Consider the following 15,833-nt stretch of genomic DNA (forward strand, 5'->3'; position numbering starts at 1 on the left):
GTTGTGCAAGCAAGCAGTATTTGAAGGGGGACTATAGGGTAATGTGAATTCTGACTCCAGCAAGACAGCTTGAATAAAACTAAAAGTAAGTACTTCTTTTATCTCGTCAACAAAATCATTCCGTAAAAAAAAAAAATTTGTACTCTTTTTCTTCTCTAAATGGTGCACGTGTAACTAGCTTACATAAATTCTCGAGATTAACAATGCGCGCACGAGGATAGTCGAGGATAGTCTTTTCTAAGGTTAAGGTTAAAAGTTATTCGCCCCCCTACGTTAATAATATATGTTAGATTAAAAAATCATTTGATTAACTATTATATTGAAGTATAAGCACAGACAAACAGTAATCTCAGTTTTGTTTTATCAACAGGTTCATGTCACTAGCCCCTCTAACGTAGCAGACCATTGTGTGTTGTTTGCTCTTAGCGACTGTAGTGATTCAGATTACCAGCAACAATGCAGTCACCAACACACTAATCTTTGTGACCGTTGTCAAAGTCTTCAGGAAACTCTGGCAAAGATTGAACGGGTCCTTGGCGAGACGACCTTTCCGACTCAGGACGCGAAAGACGAAGCGCTATTTATATTCCAGACAGCCCAGCTGGCCATAATGTCCTGGAAATGCCACATCCTTAGATCAGCTAACCAATACCAAGCGAGAATAGATGCACTGGAGAAACTTGACGACAACATTGTCTTGATAATTAACGACTGGGCCATGAAGTTCCTGCCACAAAAATACAGAGAGTCTCAAACCGACTGGTTTGGTAAGCGAGGTATCTCCTGGCACGTTTCTGTCGTCTACCGTCGTGTGAGCGTGGTACTCCAGTGGCAGGGCTTTCTGCACATAGTCCAGTCGTACAATCAAGGCAGTGCTGCAGTGGTTAAAATCATGCAGGATGTCCTGAATACCATCAAGCTGGAACACAGTGAGATTAACAAGGCGTTCTTTCGCTAGGATAACGCAGGATGTTATCATTCGTCGTCCACCGTACTCTCATGCCCAGTGATATCCTCCTCCACCGGCATCGAGATCAAGCGCATTGACTTTTCTGACCCACAGGGTGGAAAAGGTGCCGCAGACAGGCTCGCTGCAACCTGCGAGAATCACGTCAGGACTTTCATAAACGAAGGAAATGACGTGGCCAATGCCGAACAACTGAAGAGTGCTCTTCTTTCGCATGGGGGGGGGGGGGGGGGGTAGAAGGAGTTCGAGTTGCTGTCATGCAAAGTGTTGAAGAGGAAGCAGTAGTAGATGACAACAGAAAGATTACTGGTATCAACAAATTAAACAATTTCGAGTTTAAAGACGAAGTTCTCGTAGCTTGGCGCGCCTATGGTATGGGAAAGGGAAAAGAGATCGCATTGGAAACAACATCAGAAGGTTAGTCTAATGAAAATTCACAATTTCATCGTTTTTTCATAGAATTATTTCATTGAGCAAAAAGATATTTTTTTTACAGTTTGAGTAAAAAGGTGTTTGTTATAGCCTTCAGACGCATGAAAGGCATCCATTTCCCATCCTGGTACGCAGGAGGAGCGGATGTCTACCACCCCGTGGGGTTTTGCTTTGTAAAAGACTTAAGCCCCTTAGCCCCTTTATAAATTTATAGCGCTTAATTTGTTCTACAAAATTTTTAAAACGGACATATGGCGGTTCTGAAGAACATGTCGTCATAAGATGTAAAAAGCAAACGTTTCATCTGTTCGCGAAGTAAAGTGGACCAAAGGGGCACTCTTCACAGGTTGTGCAGAGTGAAGTGTTGAAGTGGGTGAACAGTGCTTTTTATGTAAATCTTGTTTCTTTTATGTGTTATCTACTTCAGAGCATGGCATTGGTTGGCTTTCATCTGAGTTTTCTTCTGGAGTCTTTAAACCCCTTAGCCCAAAACCGACTCAGTCAAGTAAGAAGCAAGAGACGGAAGTGGAGCAGGATCATGATCATACTGACAATACAAATGAATCGTCATCCGTGTTTACCTGCCCTCAGGATGGGTGTGTTAAGGTCTTTCAAAGGCTGTCATCTCTCGAAAAACACCTATCTTTAGAGAAATGCACCAAGTCTCCTGAAACGGTCTTTGTTAGACCTTGCCAAACTAGACTACAAGTCTAGGTTGGAGGAGAGCACGACCAGTCAAGTTATTTCGTTTGCGTCTTTTAGGGATACAAGAGAGGCTACATCCGGCGAATTAGAGGTAAAAGAAGGATGGGCGCTAAAGCCGAGCAAAAAAGCATATCGCTTTAACCAAAACCAGAGGGATTATCTAAATGCGAAGTTTACAATTGGTCAAACCAGCGGCAGAAAACCAGACGGTGATATCGTAACGTGAAATGAGATGTGCACAAGGACCTGATAGTGTTCGTTTGTTCAAAGTATCCGAGTTTCTTACCCAGCAGCAGTGTACTTCATATTTCTCAGGTCTTGCAGCGAAGGTCCGACGGTAAACATCCGACGATGCTGAAATCCAAGCTGTAGTATAAGAGGAAAACTTTACCATGGCAAGAGAAACAATCCTATCCATCACGCTACAGCACCCCATCACTTACGATCAGTACGATATCTGTGCCATAGCCAAGGGAGGATCTCTGGAGCGACTTAAACTTGGAATGCTTCAAAACATTTGTCAGCAACTAGAATTAGAAGTACCTCCCAAGCCTGTTCGCCGCAAAGCGCTCTACGTTGACCTGCTGAAAAAAGCCGTCATTAATTGCACTTGCCAGCTCCGTGGGCAAAATATGTAGAAACAGAAAGTACTACCCTGCTCACAGACGTTTTTCTGTTTTGGGAATTTGGTGCGCACAAGCTAAGCGATTTCTCGTGAGAGAGGGCGGAACGCGCTTTTTTTTTATACGTGCACTCGACGATATCTAAAAATGAAGAGAGTCTGTGAACAGGCTAGTTAAGTACACAAATTGTAGAGTTTTGCCTAAACGGTGTTCTTACTTCTCCTCAGAGGCTTGCTTCCAGGAGTGAATCATTCACCATTTGTTCTCGCCGGAATAACTAAGTCAAGAAAAAATCTATTTTGCTCATTGTTTTGCTTCCTTTACTTATTTTTGAAGTTTGTTTATGTTTAAAAGAGCGTTCCTCTTCGGAAAGTGAGATCATTTCTTGTTTGTCAGGGTGAGTCCTTGTTACAAATCAGTCAGTTACCTTTCAGCTCGTGACTATTTACACGTTATAAATGTCTCTTCCCGCTCTAACGAATCAATGACACCTTATCTTATAAATGTGAAGAGGTATTTTAGCCTGCATAACAGCCGCTTTATGAGCAAGGCGAGGTGAACGCAGCATTTGCTCGAAGCACGAAACGAGTGCGAAGCGCGAGACGAGGGATGGAGAAAAATAAAGCTTTATTTTTCTCCTCCCCTCGTCGCTTCTCGCGCTTCGCGCAAAATGCCACTTTCGCCTCGCTTGGTTCATAAAGCGCCTGTTATGCAGGCTGGAGGTATTTCTGCAAGTTCTTTGAGTTAACCAAAGATAACTTTATTTATCTTCGCTAAACAACACTTCTAGAAGTCTCTATAGAAAGCGTTACGCGCGAGAATGTGGAATTTTATAACACTCCACATCGCATATTCAGCCCTGTGGTTCTCTTTCTCGCGCTCGCGGCGTGAATTGGTCATAGTTAACTCAAAGATTATTATTAGCCTCAATAGGCTTTTCAACAATTTTGAAGAGGTCTGGAAGGCTTTAAGGATGCGATAAGCACACGCAAGTTTGAAGTTGTGTTGTGGACAAGCTCTTAATGAAACTGAGAATTTCTAGTTACCTGGCTAGGGTTTCCTGGTTTCGGAGGAAAAATCATAAAAAAAATTCCAAAACAAAACTAAAGCAAGCTATAAAGTTGACTTTTCTGTTTTTTTTTTTTTTTTTTGCTGTAGGGATTGTTGCAAGGTGGGAAATTCGGGAATAACGAACTTATTAAGGAACCATTTGTGTTTGAAATATTTTAGGAAGTATTATACCACTCTGAATCAAAAACTGAGATGAATGTCTTTCACAGCCAGTCAGAATATGCATGTGTCCAGACCAATATAAATATATAAATCAAACAAAGCAAGACGGTCTGTTCAGTGAAAAGTTTACATATTTTTTTTACCAAAACAAAGGCCGAAAACAGAAGCTATGGAGTATTTCGTGACAGTTTGCTAACGTGACCTTGGCATGTAACCGATTTCCGGGTCAGCAGAGGTCATAAGACCTTGTGATGGCTTGAAATCGTAACTAAACGAATTCAGAATCGAAGTCAACGGTTTCGAATGCATTTTAATTCTGCTTTTTCCCCCTGAAGAAACTATTTTAAAATTGTGGTAACGGAGTTTCGTCAAGCGATGACAGCTTCAGTTCGAAGTTGCGATCTCAATGATTTCACTGGTAGCAAAGTGGCTAAACAAACGTTTTTCAGTCGTCATATAAAAAGTTATTTACGGCTCTTACCAACACGGCTGAAAGCTAGAAATAACATTTTCACTCTAAAAACACATTATAAGCAACAGTAAGTAGTCCTTTTACACTAAACTTTGCGTTTAGTATGAATTCATTCAGCGGGCCGTCTAATTTGCATAAATTTGATTAACTTAAATTCTCAAATTGCTTACTCCAGTGTTAGGGCTGCATTTAATTTCCAGAGCTAAAACGTTCCCGTAATTTACTTCGATAGCCAAGGCTTTATTCTACATGGGTTTTACTAGGAAGCGACATATACCAGAGGGCTTTTACAACAGTTAAAGTTCGCTTTCATTTTCTAACATTTCAAGAGACACAAATATGACCTTTTTAAACTTGTCAATTGTAAATGTTAAAAACTTCTTTCTTCAAATTTTTCTTTTAGGATTTTAAAGATTAAGAACGAAATAATACTCGGCTGAAGTTTCGATTTTAGGGATTGTTTCTTATGCGTTCACCGTTTTCTCGAAGTTGCGGTCGGATTCTGTTGTTTTTAAGCGCGAAAAGACTGCAATAAATCGATTTTTCAAACTTTTTGTTATTTCTCCCGTACAATGAATCGCTTGAACCCAAAACTATTTTTTCTTGAATTAGGTCACTAAAAGGGATGTTTTGGCAAAAGAAAAAAAATTCCAATTTTTTACGAGTGTCTTGCGATTTTCGATTTTCTCGGAAAATGGCTTTTAATACAATACTACTTGCAGCATCAATATTCAAGATTAAAGTAACAAAGAAACTAAGAGATTTTTAGGGCAATAGCATATCTTTTTCTTACCTCGCATGATCATGCAGGTTTTCTTAGAGAATTCTTAAGATATTGCTTTCAAATTTATCATTAGGTATTTGTCGACGTCTGAAGTTTACTACAACAGTTGATGGATATGCTCTCAAAGGTCATGTGATCAAGAATATCTCCTTCAAAGCTGCTATTCATCTGCACAGTCATTGTAAAAACCTATGTATTTCTCCCTTCTCCCTCCAAACAATATTGCCTGGAATCGGTGAGCAGTTCGATAACATCAGTGAAATGGGGGGAAGGAGAGAGAAATGAAATTTACAGAAAAAATTCAAAAAGTAATAGAGCGTACCATTTATTGTAGTTAAATATTGCTGACATCGTGTATTTTTTAATTGACGCATCGCCTCGACTTACAATCAATTCTCGTGAAATAATTATTAATTTTAATTAGTCGGTTGTTATTGATGCAAGCGAGCCCGTTGTAACATTTAACAATGAACACGAGAAAATAAAACGCTTATGATTGGCTAAAAACGAGTACATTCTCATCTAACACGAGTGCAAATTATAAATAGCGTCGTCTATCTTGCCTTTTTCTGATGCTTTTTTCATGTACTTCATTACCAAGTAATAACATGATTTCTCTTGCAATTTGGTGTACTAAGCACTTGTAAATTTTTCAAAGACTACAAATTATACCCGCCCTAAGGGCTCGTGCACATCTGTTGTCATTGAAAATTTTTATTCCTGTTTATCAACACCAAAATGCAATCGAAATCATGTTACTACCTATACGTATAAAAAGGTCAAAATCTGTTTTTTTTATTTGCTTATAACATCAGTAGCTTACTGTAAGGATAAAGTTTAGATCATAAAAAGGGAGTATCGTTTCTTTTCAATATATTCTTAAAATACCAAAACTACTTCGCTAGCAAAGTACTCAATTTGCTTAGTATTAGAGTGGCTTTTTCTTTTTCATAAAAATCTTGTCAATGGTTTTTGTGACGTGTTGTGACCATAGAAACCGAAAGGCTGTTTTTATTTTCTGGCTTGAAAGCTCCGTTTCCTTCCTGGTCTTGTTCCAATCTCACCCCCTCAAGTTTTAACACAGCGAGAGAGGTCTTAGTAAAATCTAACCCTTGGTAACTGACATCTAGGTTTCCTCACTCAAGATTGGTTTTGTATAGGTAATAACATGATTTCGAATGCAATTTAGTGTTAATAAGCACGATTAATTTTTTTGAAAGACAACAAAATTGCACGAGCGCGTAGGGCAAATGCAGTTTGTTGTCTTTGAAAAATTCAAAAGCGCTTAGTACACCAAACTGCAAGAGAAATCATATCATTACTTGTTAATATGTTAATTGTTAATGTATGCGACAAAACATCACAGAAAATCGAGATAGACGAAATGTTTGCAATTTATACTCGTGTTACAGCTTTGCACTCGAGTTTCAACTTTGCACTCGCGTTACATGAGAATGCATTCGTTTTTAGCCAATAAGAAGCACGTAATTCTTTTCATGTACATTACTGGATCAGTTATTCTGCCTATTTCAGGGTTCAACGCCGTATTTACAAACCTGAACAGAACAGGACGCACTGGTCCCAAATCACTTGACAATCATTACGCAGGTCAGGATCACGATGGACAAGTTTCTTTGTCGAGAGGTATTCAACTCTGGACTGTGCCTTATTCTGGTCACTACAGAATAGAAGCAATTGGAGCCGCAGGTGGTTACAATGAGCAGCGCGACGGCATATACGCCAAATATCGAGGAAGAGGTGCAAGAATAAGCGGGACTTTTGTATTGATTAATGGAGAAATCATTCAAATTCACGTTGGCCAGGAGGGGGGCAAGAGTGAACGCACAAGTAGTGGAGGGGGTGGATCTTTTGTAGTCAAAGAAACAAACGACTGCTTGGTAATTGCTGGAGGAGGTGGTGGTGTAATCGATCCGCAATCAAGACAAGTACGATGTGATGCCAGTGCAAACACAACGGGGAATCCTGGCTATAGATCATGGTCGGGGGGGAGCAATGGACATGGTTCCCAGACAGTTGATGATTGTAGAGCAGGTCAGGGTCTATATTATAAATAAAACGTGACGATAAGTAATGGTAATGGGACTGAGTGGAGTCCAATTCGGTCTGTAATCATACGAATGATAATAAAGTCGGACGACTGGCAGCGGGAGTCTGTTTTGTTTATCGGGATTTATTAATCAAAAATTACAATTACCGAGAAAAGAAGAATGGCCAAGTTATGAAAGACAAAGAACATTTGTCTGCACACTGATTCTATGGTTATTGAGTCCAAGGTTGTTATTGGTTGATTTTAACTACAACTTTGAACGTGATTGGCCTATTGAACTGTCCAATAATAACAACTTGGCAAGTGATTTAGTGGAAAGTAGGAAATTATCAAACCAATCACAATCGATGAAATTGTTATCTTCATGATAACAACGGGAAGACTTCGATTAAAAAATATGTAGTTATAATTATTGTTAGAATCTTATTCGAGGATGGTTCCAACTGAACAGTTCACTTTAGCTGTTGTTAGTCTGAAATCGTGATTATTTACACCAAATTGAATCCGAACTTCTTTGACTACCTATACGTATATGACTGATATTTGTTATTTGATGTTCAGGTGGCGGTGGCGGTGGCGGAGGTTTTTACTCAGATGGAAGGAGTGGACTGGAATATGGAGGAGCATTAGGAAATGGCAGCGAAGGTGGTAAGGCTTTTCTCAACGGAGGGAAAGGGGGCAGGGCCGCAATGCCTATTATGTTCGGCGGCTTTGGTGGCGGTGGTGGAGGTACACAATATAAAGGGGGTGCAGGCGGTGGAGGGGTGTACTCTGGAGGAAGCAGTGGGGCTGGTGTAAGCGATTCCTGTGGGTGTGGAGGTGGATCGTTTAACTCGGGAAGAGATCAGCAGAATGAATGTTGTTACAACTCAGATGGGCATGGTCAGGTGACCGTAACATTGCTGAAAGGAAACTAGCAGTTTACCGTATTAGGGCAACGGAACGTGCAAGATATGCAACGATATTACGCTAAAGAACAGGCAAAAAATACGGACAGTTTCTGTTTTCCCGCAAATGGCTGGACGTGTTTACCGTCTCTTGAGGCGCCCACCTCAATTCGGCCAAACGTGTGGGAGCAGCCATGAGTTAAACCTCAGTTAGTAATTACATACATTCTAATTTTTCAGAGGTTGTCGAAAAATGCCACAACGGCTATTAAACTTGACGACCAGTTTTGTTGATGATGTTTTTGCTGTTGTTGCATAATTTATGGTTGATAAAGATGTCTTATGAGACTTTTTGTGTGTAACATTGCAAAGCATTTTTACAAGTTGTGCCGTATGCTCAAAAGCCCGCAGGGCGAGTCAAAATACAAATAACGAGTAGATATACCCAGCGATATCACACATCAATCTGTTCAGTAAGTTACTTTTATCCAGCTGATTAATTTTATGACCATTTCCTATATGGCGGGACGACGAAAAAAATAAAAATAGAAACGAAAAGCGGTTTTTTTTCAGGTCTTGCGTTACGCTCACGTCGGACATGCACATGAGACGTCAACCTGTCAAACAAGGTTTTACAACGATTCAATGTTGAGATACAAAAGTGACATATTATCAATGAAAACTGTGTGAATAATTAATTTATTGCCAGTGGAAAAAAACAGTATGCCTAAAGACAAACTCTCAAAGACATGAATGACCTTTAGGTATTTGACAAAGGTGCTTAATCAGAACTTCAAACTACAGTTCTTTTTTCATCATCCACCCCAATCACATGTCGACAATGCTCCGTAGTAGTCTGCCGCTGATACTTGGTGAACAGATGGCTGTTAACCAATAGCGATTTTCAATGCATTTTCATTTCTTCTTTGATACAATTTCAAACAGTTTTTTTTTCGCAGCGCAAAGTAACCAAATTTCCAAAGATCGCTTGATATTTTAACTGGATTGGCCCATTATTTGTACTCAACGAAGCGAAGTTACTCGTATCATGTCACGACTCATTTTTCATTTCCTGTGTTTACTTAAAGAAAAAACATCTGTTCATTATGCATACACATTAGGGACACAGAACACAAAACACACGATAGCTCTAGGCAGTGTTGAACCGTATAATTAAACTTTTACAGCTACAGATCAAGTACACAGAAGAGGTACCCGCGTTTTATAGCATCACCTACATACTATTAAAAAAAATGGTTGTGTGTTCTTCAAGAAAGCCCGAGTAACAGAAAGTTTGCTCGAAAGATATAAATATTTGATAAGTTGCGTGTGGCCGTTTTTTTTTTTTTTGCAAGGATCCAATTGCTAATCAGTTTAGCATATTTATGCTTATATCGACCATTTTTCACCTCGGGAAATTACGCCCAAAAGTAGTCATGAACGCGTATTTTACAGCTTTGCCTTTGTCGTTTGGATTTGTCCTTTTATTTGGAACTTGGATGTGTACACCCGTAGAAGCCAAAAATCGCGGTAAGTAAAAAAAACAACAACCACCAAAAAACCCCAAAAAACACGCATTTTTTCAGATTCACAAAAGATGCTCTACCGAAGAACGCACCTATTTTAAGAATATCATAAAACACTCTATCAGATACTAATAAAATTGCGCCCGTGCCTGATTAGCTCAAGTTGTAGAGCGCCGGACTGCCGTGCGTGAGTTCGAGTGTACATATTCAAGCCCTAGAACGGACAAACACTTAGAGTACTAAAATAACTGGGGAGAATTTGTTGCCTCTGCCATAATATTCGCAAATGGTTAGACATTCTATTCTGTACCTTCTCCACCATTCTCTCTGCACTGGTTAGTAGACGACGTTAAAGAACCCACGCACTTCTCGCAGAGAGTGGGGAACATAACTAACTATGTTGTGGTCTGGCCTTGTCAGTGTTTTAAACCAGCTATGAGTAGAACTGGGCCACTCCGTCGAAATATTGCAACTACATACAATACATATACACTCAATACATTTTCTTGGTCAACTGATATCAGTGGATTTCAGAGAGAATTCTACAAAGGAATACATTATTCAGTGAATATTGACTCCTCCATGATGTTTACATCGGTTGAGTCAATTTGGTCCAAAGAAGGCAACCTTTGTAAAAACCTTTTACGGATCTATGTGTACTTAAGAAATCTGGTCAAACAGAATTTATTTGAAAAAAAAAAAAAAAAAGGGGGGGGAGGTAATTTTCGAACGGAACTGTGGTGCTGAGGTAGTGGGAGGTTTTATATGATAATTTGGTTTACAATGATAACAGTGAATTTGTCTATCAAATTTATGATAAAATATTCGACAGCACTTTACCGTTTAAAACAAAGTGAAAGTTAGGATATCAAACTTCAAAATATAAAATGGGACCCACAGAATATGATGGCACTAAATGTCATAGGTTTTTTTGAATAAGCATGTCTTAAACTGTTTCTGAAAAGTAACCAAGTTCGGAGCCGTTCTAATCAACATTGGAAGCCAAGCAAATATCAGCTGATCGATATTCTCTTGCGAAAGCTTTTTCCTCTGAGGTGGACCAGCAAAGGCAAAAGCTTGATCAGCAAAAGTCTTGCAACTCGTACGAGGCACCTGTCAAAAAGCAAGATTGTTGGATCGCAGAGAGATAGGTTTCTTTCTTCCTGATGCGATGAGGGATATCACTCACTTTGTCACGGCGAAAGATGAGGGGCTAACGCTCGTAACGTTAGCTTTAAAGCTCTTTACGGAGGTCAATTTACATATCAGCTTAGTTGATAACACAAAATTAACGTTTACTTGAACTTACTACAGCTCATTGCGTATCTCTCTTCGGTGAAAGATCTCTCTGAGCCTCAAGTTAGAATAAATAATACAATCTTTATTTATGTTAGCCTCTTTTTTTAACAATTATCTTCTCGCTGAGGTTAACTTATAATAAATTTTACCAAAAAAATTCTGTAATCTGGTGGTCAGTTAAAAGTATTTTGTTTTTCTCATTTTTTTAAATTTTTAGTTGTAAGTGTTGATTCCTTTACTATTTCATTACCTAACTTCTACATCATTTAAAGAGTTACTTATTTACTTTTTGTTGTTGTTGTTTTTTACTTTTTCTGCTTTTTCCCCCCATGTACCCCTATCAGCAGGACTCGGGTGTCGAAGTCTACGGTTTGGACAACCAGACAACGGATTCGCTCTCCAAGGTCACTTACTTCGTAATATAACGCTCAAAATGGGAAATGAACTCAGTGGTGACTGTAGATACGAGTGCCTGATGGAAAGTAATTGTGTGTCTGTGAATGTCGGGCCACCCGACAAGAATGGACTCAGGGTCTGTCAATTGAGTGATTCTGACCATATTCAACATCTCGAACATCTTACGGCACAGGAAGGATTCCTTTACTGGGCTACCCAGGTGAAATAATAGTTACCATGCAAATAGATGAAAAGAGATCGAAGACAAAAATAGCGAGAGTATCGAACGCATATGGTCGGCTATTTTAACAAAGTTTAGAAGTCGTTGTTTTAGCGAAACCGCGTTTTAAGCCATCTTCAATTTAGTCGAATCTTTTATCTGAACATTTATTTTTGTGAAAAACGCCAAGAGGGCCGAAAGCTGATAGTGGAAGAACATTTATTTATTTCATTCAATCAACCCTCTGATAGAGAATCCTTGAGGTCCACTGCTTGCGTAAAACCGCGGTTTGGTTTAGACCTGGTGTAAACAAGTGGCCCTTAGTGTTCAAATTGGAGACTGAGAATGCTCCTTTTGGTTTTCTCACTAGAATCTGTGTTCCAGCAACCCCTGTGCCAACGGTGCAACATGTCTCAATGGATTCACAGACAAGAGATACATTTGCCTGTGTCCACCTAAAGCCATAGGTGAAAACTGCGAGAATTGTAAGCAACATTGTAACAATTATCTGTAGTTAAGGTTTGGAAGTGTAGTCATTTTAACATGAAATCCATGGCTCCCATTTTTTTTTCGCCCACTGATTAATGATCCATAATTTTTTTCTACATTTTCATTTTTTCATCATTGACGAGTGCAAAGTTAGGGTAAGGCTTGGGTCTGAAGAATGTCATATTCTCATGGTTTTGCTAAACACGAAGGTTCATGATACCTTTAGGGTTCATGACTAATGATTTATTTCGCCTCAATTGTCGATTTTTAGGACAAATACATGTTAAGTGGGCATTAAACAGACTCAGTACCCCTCAGGAAAGACGATTCAACGTTAAAAGCCTAGATGTGTAAAGAGCACTTAGAGACTATATTGTGCTTACCTCTTGTAACATCCTTCAAGCTAGTGATTGTGTCATCTAGTTATCTAGGTGAGAGATGAATTACATGTCGACAACCTTAACGGAGCATCGAATGTTTTCTTAACGGTCTACGAATTAACAAGCACATCAAGTTCGGCATTAATAATTTAATGGTTTTTACTATTATTTTTATTATTATCATTATTACAATTATTATTATTATGATTTAATTTTCAGCATTCTCTGCGATCTTCTCAAATCTCGGTGCCACCGGAAGATATGGCCCAACAACGCTGGGCAGTCACTACACAGGTCAGGATCATGACAGACAAGTTACATTGTCCAGCGGTATTCAACAGTGGACTGTGCCTCACACTGGTGACTACAGAATAGAAGCAACCGGAGCAGCAGGAGGGTACGATTTACATCCTAACAGCGCTCAGTATCGAGGAAGAGGAGCGAGAATGATCGGAACGTTCACTCTCATTAAAGATGAGATCATTCGTATCCTTGTGGGACAGGAAGGGGGCTCTAGAGATAATGACTGGAGTTCTGGCGGTGGTGGAGGTACATTCGTTGTCAGACAAAACAACACGCCTTTGATAATAGCTGGAGGTGGAGGAGGTCTGTATTACTTGACAAAACGGCATGCAGGGTGTGACGCAAGTACAAACACAACTGGGAATCCTGGGTACAGATCAGCAGGGTCAGGCGGAATCGGTGGCCTTGGCGGGCAGAGTGGCAATGCCAGCTACGCAGGTGAGGGAATTTCCGGGGGCCTCGCGAGCTGGAGAGCGAAACAGGCGAGAAAGAGGTCCGCTAGAGAAAACCTGCAGACTTCTCGACACCTCGCCCCACACACATCTCGACTTTCGGAAAACTTTCTGGAAAGCCAGAGGTGTACTTGTCTCAGCAGCAGCATTTATGAAAGCTTACTCGTAGGCTATGGGAACACCACATCCAGAATGAATAAAAAAATTAGATTCTTGCTTATGGAAATTGACATCCGTATTGTAAAATTCAGGGAGGAATTTTCTCCCACCAAACGATTCGTTTAAATAAGGTTATGTCAGTTATTATCGTTAAAAAGAACCTTTTTGGTATAAATGGTTTCATTTCATTTATTTAGCGATTTGTTAATATCTTTTTTTCTATCATTTTTTCTTTTTGTCTGTTTAAGTTGAATCCCCTTTTTATTCTTTTAGGCGGCAGCGGTGGAGGCTTTTTTTCTAACGGAACGGATGAGAACGCAGATGGTGGCAGAGGATTTCTTCAGGGAGGAGTGGGGGGCAAAGGCAATGCGTTAAAAGCCGACGGTGGATTTGGGGGAGGAGGAGGAGCTTACGGAGGAGGGGGTGGTGGTGGGTATTCTGGCGGAGGTGGCGGAGGTGGCGGAAAGATGAACAAAGATTCATGTGGAGGAGGGGGTGGCTCTTTCAACTCAGGAAAGGATCAGAAAAATGAGTGTTGTTACCAATCTGATGGACCTGGTCAGGTTACGATAACATTACTGTGAAATCACTGTATAGAATCATTAATGAAAATTATTTAATCAACCATTAAAATTTCTTCAAATGTGATTGGTGCGCTAACTGCTTTAATTTTCACTAATTTTTTTGGAGAGATGTAATCGGACAGTATGAAGTAGTCAATCATACCAAATCTACTCAGCTAAATCCATCAATCACAGAATTGATCACAATAACCAAATATCACTCATTTGAAGGAAAACTGGGAGTTTCCAGGATGGACGGATTGTTTCTTCGGAAATTGTAAAGGCTACGATTAATTGATAACAGGACTTCGTGTCGTCCATGTCTGTCTGTTATCATACTTGTGATTAACAAATCGCAGCTCTGAATTTCCAGTCATTTAAGGTAGTTGAAGCGAGAACAAAAAGAGGTTTTAGATCCCTTTTAGAGGTTTTGCTTGTGATGTTTGATGGAGAATGAAGCATGGCAGCTGCATTATAGAGAGGTATCCTAAGTTTTCTTGAAAATGTAATGATGAAATTGCTAACAATATGTAATGTGTAACTTTATTTACAATGTACGGAGGTATACTTTAATGAGCCCGTACGGAGTAATTCAGATTACGCATTAAAAATTAATATCGCTTATAAGACCCGAGAAGTGCATCCTCACTGTTAACTATCTAACATCGTTTGGAACGAGTTCCCCAAGATTCACCGAAGTTAGAAGGTAAGCCAATGGCTAACTGTGAATTTCACCTTTTCATTTTTTGGGGGGGGATTTATATAACTATCAAAATAGAAATACAAAAACAAATGAAGTATTAAGAAATTAATCAATACGAGCAAGACCAAAATACAAAAATTGTCTTAGAAAAGTTTTAAATCCTTGTAACCTGTCTCTCTATAAAACTTTGCAAAATTAACTTTTAAATAATGTAAGAATAGAAATAAAGAGAGCCTTGTAGTAGACGCAAAAAAATCATTAGAATTACGCAGAAAACCTTCCCAAATTGTCAGCGCTTCGCCCGGTAAAACCCCAAAGTTTCTGATAATACCAATCAAATATATATAAGAAATCTTTAATTTTAGCAACATCGCCGCTTGAAAGGCTTTCCTGAACGTTAAGTAGTCGCTGTTTATTCCCTTTTCGTCTGATTAATTTTTCATAACTCATAAATTGAGCAGAGGAAGGAAAGAATAAGTCATATTTAAAATTAGAGCAGACCTGGTTTGATCTATTTTGATTTGACTTTTATAAGTGTCTTGTATTCATACGGAACGTGATCCACCGGAGTCGCTGATACGAAACCCATCAAAAATAAACGCGCAGACTCCCCTGGTGACAATTTCCGTTCAAGGACGTTGCTTCATTCATCGATAGACTAATAAGCAACAATAAATTCTTACGGTGTACGTACTTTTAATTATGAGTAACCAAAACCAGGCTACTTAAGTGTCTCAACATGGCACCCTACCAATTTGCACTGGCAATCAGGATATACATTTTTTTACTTATTTCTCAGCGAGATACCTCAGAAATTAAGTTTTACCCTAATTTTCGTTACTAAATATAACGCAAACGCTATATTTGGTGGTGGCTGACGGTAGATTTTGATTGGATCCACATTCCAACGGAATCAGATTTTGCAATATCGAAATTAGGAATATGAGATATTTCTTCATGCATGGTTTATTTGCTGCGAACACGGATCAGTTTGGCTAATTTTTATGAAGCAGTGTCTCTTGCTTTCATTAAAAGAAACTCATGTCCAGTGAAGTTTGATTTCGAACGTCACGAGGCAGTAAATGTTTCTGGTCCAATTCTCAGGCGGTGCGCAATGTTCAGACCGCCTGCTTACCAATACATCCACCTCTTTTTATTAATTTCAGGCTGAG

General features: G+C 39.4%; 2 protein-coding genes and 1 pseudogene across 4 annotated transcripts in view; all 3 read left to right on the forward strand.

The window, feature by feature from the left end:
- LOC149051612 (uncharacterized) overlaps positions 1–8,457 on the forward strand; it is a 418,635-nt pseudogene extending 410,178 nt beyond the window's left edge. Inside the window, exons 3-4 of the transcript XR_016189166.1 lie at positions 6,750–7,268; positions 7,846–8,457. The product of XR_016189166.1 is annotated as an uncharacterized LOC149051612 (transcript). The remainder of the gene's footprint in view (positions 1–6,749; positions 7,269–7,845) is intronic.
- LOC149051648 (uncharacterized) lies at positions 1,208–2,113 on the forward strand. Its single transcript, XM_089199962.1, has 2 exons — positions 1,208–1,384; positions 1,827–2,113. The coding sequence occupies exons 1-2, from the start codon at positions 1,225–1,227 to the stop codon at positions 2,111–2,113; spliced, it is 447 nt and encodes a 148-aa protein (XP_089056088.1). The 5' UTR covers positions 1,208–1,224.
- Positions 8,458–9,037: 580 nt separating the features above from the next.
- LOC149051649 (uncharacterized) lies at positions 9,038–14,587 on the forward strand. 2 transcript variants are annotated; one of them, XM_089184303.1, is made up of 5 exons: positions 9,038–9,701; positions 11,341–11,612; positions 11,983–12,097; positions 12,701–13,222; positions 13,669–14,587. In XM_089184303.1, exons 1-5 carry the CDS (start codon positions 9,557–9,559, stop codon positions 13,977–13,979), a joined length of 1,365 nt encoding a protein of 454 aa, XP_089040429.1. In that variant the 5' UTR covers positions 9,038–9,556; the 3' UTR covers positions 13,980–14,587. The 2 variants fall into 2 exon arrangements, with proteins under 2 accessions (XP_089040429.1, XP_089040434.1); XM_089184308.1 differs by having other exon boundaries at positions 9,534–9,701; positions 11,344–11,612.
- The last annotated feature ends 1,246 nt before the right edge of the window (positions 14,588–15,833 follow it).

The sequence above is a fragment of the Pocillopora damicornis genome, chromosome 1, assembly GCF_964200805.1.
Source record: "Pocillopora damicornis chromosome 1, jaPocDami1.2, whole genome shotgun sequence".
In the NCBI taxonomy this organism is placed as follows: Eukaryota; Metazoa; Cnidaria; class Anthozoa; order Scleractinia; family Pocilloporidae; genus Pocillopora; species Pocillopora damicornis.